Source organism: Oreochromis niloticus, linkage group LG14 (assembly GCF_001858045.2).
Source record: "Oreochromis niloticus isolate F11D_XX linkage group LG14, O_niloticus_UMD_NMBU, whole genome shotgun sequence".
Lineage (NCBI taxonomy): Eukaryota > Metazoa > Chordata > Actinopteri > Cichliformes > Cichlidae > Oreochromis > Oreochromis niloticus.
The window spans coordinates 39,056,326-39,062,802 of record NC_031979.2 but is presented as its reverse complement, the minus strand read 5'-3'; the positions used below and the strand labels follow the sequence as shown (position 1 = coordinate 39,062,802).

Below are 6,477 nucleotides of genomic sequence, written 5' to 3'. Positions count from 1 at the left end.
TAATTGATTACACAGCAGTGGAGAGTAGACTTTATCACAGTAGATGTCTTTCTGAAAGTGCTGTAACTAAGTTTAAGAATATAATCCACCCACTGTTATCATCTTCAATGCCCTGTACCAACATAGAGCAGAGCAGCTATCTGAACGCTACTCCAACAGAGGTCGATTATCTTGTTAATAATTTTACCTCCTCACTACGTACGACTCTGGATACTGTAGCTCCTGTGAAAACTAAGGTCTCAAATCATAAGTACCTGACTCCGTGGTATAATTCTCAAACACGTAGCCTAAAGCAGATAACTCGTAAGCTGGAGAGGAAATGGCGTGTCACAAATTTAGAGGATCATCATTTAACCTGGAGAAATAGTTTGCTGCTTTCTTCCTGTTTCTTCCTGTTAAAAGGGAGTTTTTCCTTCCCACTGTTGCCAAAGTGCTTGCTCATAGGGGGTCATATGATTGTTGGGTTTTTCTCTGTATTTATTATTGTGCGATCTATTGTACAATATAAAGCGCCTTGAGGCGACATTTGTTGTGATTTGGCGCTATATAAATAAAATTGAATTGAATTGAATTGAATAGTCTCATCAAAACCTTAAAGTCTGACAAAAGGAGAAAGATCAGGAAAATGTCTTCTGTTCCAACATGAGCATACATGCAAGGATTTACAGACTTGGACAGAAACAACAATTACCTGAATTATATTAAATTAATAGAATACAGAAATGTAAATAAAATAAGAAATGCACTTTAAAAAGTTCCAAAAGTGTCACATTTTATCAAAAATGACATTTATTTCAGGAAGCTTTCATGTGAGCAAATAAACAAATGATTTAAAACATTAACAAAAAATAGTATAAAAACACAAATAACAATAATAAGGTATGGCTTTGCTGCAGTTGTCTGGGTGTCATTGTCCCTTACTGTCTGCCCATCTCTTCTTTACTACCGTCTAAGTTTCAACATCAAGCATTTAGATGTTACTTAAGATTGGATTTTTACACATGATCCGGATTTTGGTCAGATTCAGTCCATAAAGTAAAGGATTACAGAGTGGTGGGCATATGAGCCAGTATAATGATAAAAAAATACGCACCATATTTGGGACATGTTTCATGTTTAATCTACTTTGTGCAATTTCAAAGAAGGCACCACAGGAAAAGTTGAACAGAGAAGCGAGATGAGGCGTGCAGGTGCTGATGGCTTTCTGTCCAGCCTGTTTGGACCCAGAAAAACAGACTTTAAGGATCCTCATGTAGGTGTAGAGAATCAGAGAGACAGAGGATATGGTGGTGAGAGAAGTGACAATAAGACCATAGATGTTATTGACTGTGGTGTCAGAACAGGCCAGTTTAACAATAGAATAGTTGTCACAGTACACTTTGTTAATGATGTTCCCACACAGCTGTAGAGGAGCACTTAGAGAAATCAAAAGCGTGATTCCAAGAAACGAGTAAAACCACATTAGAACAATGAGCATGGATACCTTACTAGAACTCATTCGTGTGTGATATTGAAGAGGACAACATATTGCAAGATATCTGTCATAAGACATGACGACTAAGTTAGTTAGCTCTGCAGTTCCATATGTGTGCACACAGAAGATCTGCAGGAAGCACAGAGGAGCAGAAACAGTGTGAACATCAGAGAGGATCTGAAGCAGGAGGAACGGAAACAGCCCTGTACTACCATACAGCTCATTCACAAACAGGCTGCACAGAAACATGTACATAGGTTCATGTAAGCTTCTGTTCACACAGATAACCACAATCAGCAGGACGTTGGCAGTAACAATAACAATATATAAAAACACAACAACTGTGAAATATAAATATTTCAAAGCCCCGCTGTCGAGGTAGGCAGTGAGTGTGAAATATGAAACCTGTGAAGAGTTCATCATGATCCTCTTTTTGATTTTACCATACATCACTTAAACTGTGCACAAACTGAGTTACATTTAAGGATGAGAATCACCCAACAGTGGCCTGATTGTAAGTCCCTCCCAACTGCACTGAATCACTTCTTGTTTTATCCTTTTCACTGCAGCAGTATAACGTCATTATCAGGGGACACACTACATGACACTGACTCAGAAAAAAGATTTCAAACTAGTGGTTTCAAAAACCCAAATGTAGAAATAATGCCAAGAGATACAAACCATAGTTATTTTATTAATGGTACACAGTGTAGGTTCAGGCTAATGTTTTTACATAACACAACTGGGGTTTTGTTCTTTTTGATAATTAAAGCATTGAGCATGAGCAGTGTTTTGGAGCTGGACTTTTATGCTCATAACACTGTCCATAATGATTATTCAAGAGATAAGATAAGATAAGATAGGATAAGACAAGATAAAATAAGATAAAATAAGATAACCTTTATTAGTCACACACGGGAAATTTATTGTTTCATAGCAGAAAGTGGACAGTGCAAAGTTACAGCAGCAATAATTAATAAAAACAATGGAATAGGATAAGATAAAACAATAACATACTGTAAACAATAGAGTCAAATACTATGTTGTCAGAAAAATTACTGTTGGGAAGGAAGTATTATTTTTATTATTTCCATTTATTATTTTATTTTTATTAATTCTATTTTTATTATTTTGTTATTACTGTTATTACTGTTATTACTGTCATTACTGTTGCATCATAATCATATAGCAAGCATATGTATACAAGAAGTATTGATACAAGAGGTATTGATATTGCATTCAAATGTTCAAACATATTGGTATCATATCAGCCTTTTTTACAGGTCCAGTAAGAACCACTTTAATAAACTCTTGAGTTGAATCTATAATCTTAAATGTTTATATGTAGACTGCATGGTGAAAGAAAAGGCCTAACGCAGAGTAACTCTGTGCCAAAATAAGACAGGAAGTTACATGTTTTTGAAGTTACATGCTTTGCAGGAAGTGAAACCGAAAACTAGAGTCTGAGTGAAAGTTATTCTGAGGAGCTAGTCGGCGAGGTGAAATGGGGTGCGACTGTGGTTAGCACATAGACACACACGTAACCACACATACACACACATGTATGTGGGTCTTATCACCAACGGTGATGAGACGGCCTACAGGGAGGAGGTCAGCACCCTGACCCACTGGTGTCAAGACAACCATCTCACCCTCAACGTCGCAAAGACAAAGGAGTTGATAGTGGACTTCCGGAGGTGCAGAGAAGTACACACCCCCATCACCATCAACGGCGCTGCTGTGGAGAGAGTGAGCAGCTTCCGCTTCCTTGGTGTACATCTGGCTGAGGATCTTACGTGGTCAGTACACATAAACAAAACAGTGAAGAAGGCGCAGCAGCGCCTCTTCTTTCTCAGGAGACTGAAGAGATTCGGCATGAGCCCCCGCATCCTCAGGACCTTCTATCGCTGTGCCATTGAGAGCATCCTCACTGGATGCATCACCACCTGGTACGGCAACAGCACCGCTTACAACCGCAAAGCTCTCCAGAGAGTAGTGCGGTGTGCTGAACGGATAATTGGAGGTGAGCTTCCCTCCCTCCAGGACATCTACAGGAAGCGGTGCCTGAGGAAAGCGGGGAGGATCATCAAGGACTCCAGTCACCCCAGCCACAAACTGTTCAGACTACTTCCATCAGGAAGGAGGTTCTGCAGCATCTGGTCCCGTACCAGCAGACTGAGAGACAGCTTTTTCCACCAGGCCATCAGACTGCTGAACACGTCATAGACACCTCACCCTCACTACTGGAACTTCAACATTATGCACTCCATACTGTACATTAATGCCACTGTTTTGCACATGTCCAACTACCAACCTCTGTATATTTTATATACAGAGGGGGCGATCGTGGCTCAAGAGTTGGGAGTTCACCTTGTAATCGGAAGGTTGCCGGTTCGAGCCCCGGCTTGGACAGTCTCGGTCGTTGTGTCCTTGGGCAAGACACTTCACCCGTTGCCTACTGGTGGTGGTCAGAGGGCCCGGTGGCGCCAGTGTCCGGCAGCCTCGCCTCTGTCAGTGCGCCCCAGGGTGGCTGTGGCTACAACGTAGCTTGCCATCACCAGTGTGTGAATGTGTGTGTGAATGGGTGAATGACTGGATATGTAAAGCGCTTTGGGGTCCTTAGGGACCATAAAGGCGCTATATAAATACAGACCATTTACCATTTATTTTATTGTTTACTCTATTTCATTTGTAAATATGTATATACACACTCACACACACACACACACACACACACGTAGAAAAACATATTTAGTATACACATCCAGTAATGCATATACTGTTATATATTGTACATATATTTACTACTTTCAGATTAAGCCATTCTTATATTTTGCTTGTTTTACGTTATTGTATTTTTGCACAACTCTGTTGCTTGTGAAGCTCGCACACAAGAATTTCACTCGCATGTACTGTACCAGTGTACCTGCACATGTGACGTGACAATAAAAGTGATTTGATTTGATTTGACACACACACACACTTAGTTAGAGGTTCACTTGTAGGTGAAAGTTTAAGCATGCTTTGCTAGGGTTGCAGTTTTATGTTGGTGTACGTGACTGTTTGATGAAGAAGCAGGTGCACGAGGCGAGAGCTGAGCTGACTTGCGGGAAACCACCGGGGAGAAGATGGAAGCCAGTGTCCTTTTAATTGTGTCACAAGTTGTCAAATAGAACATTCGTGGTTTTGAGTTGACGTATCCATGTAATTTACGCAAGAGGGGGCGTTCTAATACCCCGATGGATAAAAACTGTGTTCTGACGTTTTGGAGATGAGATTTTGATGCTGTTTGTATACAGTGTCCATCTCCCACGCTGCGTGTGCTTCATTAAAAATCATTCGTTGACTCCAACTGACTGGGTCAGTGTGTTATTCCGATCTCCCACATCTCTCTCGTCCTCAAAATGAACCTTAACATTACGCTAACTGTTATTGCACATGTGTGGATTTGTGTGTTTGGTCAGCTGTAAAGTCTTTGTTGTAGAGTCTGACAGCAGTGTCAGGGCTTGAAAGTGCGACCAATTTGGTTGCAAATGCGACATAATTTCTCAATGATGTGAGTAAAAATAATTCTTGGTCGCACCGACCAGCCGTTCGATTAAAAAAAAAAAAGTCTCTGCAACTCTGAGAGTCTCTGCATAGCGAAAAGCAGACAATATTATGCCCATATTGTGGCCTAAACCAATCATGAAGGTGCTGCTTAGAGTAGCTGAACACGCCGCTGAAGCACTGGAGCACTGACTCTGTGCTGCTGCCGTTGGATCGATTTGTGTGTCACATGGGTGTCTCTACACAGACGCGCAGAAAGGTGTAATGACGTAGGGAATTCCCACAACAATCCAATAGCGCACGCCGACACCCGCACATTCTGCCAATGTGCCAATGTTCCGCTAAAAACATCATTCAAGTAAAAGAAAAAAAAAGTCTCCACAACTCTGAAAGTCTGTGTGGTCAATAACAGACACACATTATGCCTATATCGTTGTCTAAACCAATCAGAGATAGTCAAGGGCGGAACCTCTCAGATGCCCATGCCCAAGGTAAGATGTTCAGATATTGAGATGTTCAGTTCAAAGAAGGCGGCGGCTTGTTGAGAAAAACCCAACAATCATATGACCCCCTATGAGCAAGCACTTTGGTGACAGTGGGAAGGAAAAACTCCCTTTTAACAGGAAGAAACCTCCGGCAGAACCAGGCTCAGGGAGGGGCGGGGCCATCTGCTGCGACCTGTTGGGGTGAGAGAAGGAAGACAGGATAAAGACATGCAGTGGAAGAGAGACAGAGATTAATAACAGATATGATTCGATGCAGAGAGGTCTGTTAACACATAGTGAGTGAGAAAGGTGACTGGAAAGGAAAAACTCAATGCATCATGGGAATCCCCACCAGCCTACGTCTATTGCAGCATAACTAAGGGAGGATTCAGGGTCACCTGGTCCAGCCCTAACTATATGCTTTAGCAAAAAGGAAAGTTTGAAGCCTAATCTTGAAAGTAGAGATAGTGTCTGTCTCCCGAATCCAAACTGGAAGCTGGTTCCACAGAAGAGGGGCCTGAAAACTGAAGGCTCTGCCTCCCATTCTACTTTTAAATACTCTAGGAACAACAAGTAGGCCTGCAGTGTGAGAGTGAAGTGCTCACAAGACACGAGACACAGACTTTCAAAGTAAAACAGGAAACTCACAGACTGTTTTGCACACAAACTCAGGGACATGAACAGAGCATAGGGGGGAAGAACACAGGTAGGAATAATAACACACAGAAGACAAGAACCAAACCCTAAGAACTAATAAGTTCTTTGGGTTTGGTCCATGACAGAACAGATTTTATGTGGTACATGGTGCTCAAAAATCTGTCAAAATGTTTTAGTACAATTTTGATAAGCTACGAAGCCACACTGCTCGATGGATTGTTGGAGCATTACAGCTACCATAGTCAGGAGCCTCACAGAGTAATAAGTACTGTGCTTCAACATAATGCATAGTATTTACTCTATGTGTGTTTA

At 41.4% G+C, this 6,477-nt stretch overlaps 1 protein-coding gene across 1 annotated transcript; it reads right to left on the bottom strand.

Annotated features, from left to right (window-relative positions):
* Nucleotides 1–970: 970 nt before the first annotated feature.
* LOC100710542 (olfactory receptor 52Z1-like) lies at nt 971–1,897 on the bottom strand. Its single transcript, XM_003457806.4, has one exon. The coding sequence runs from the start codon at nt 1,895–1,897 to the stop codon at nt 971–973; it is 927 nt and encodes a 308-aa protein (XP_003457854.2).
* Between the last annotated feature and the right edge of the window lie 4,580 nt (nt 1,898–6,477).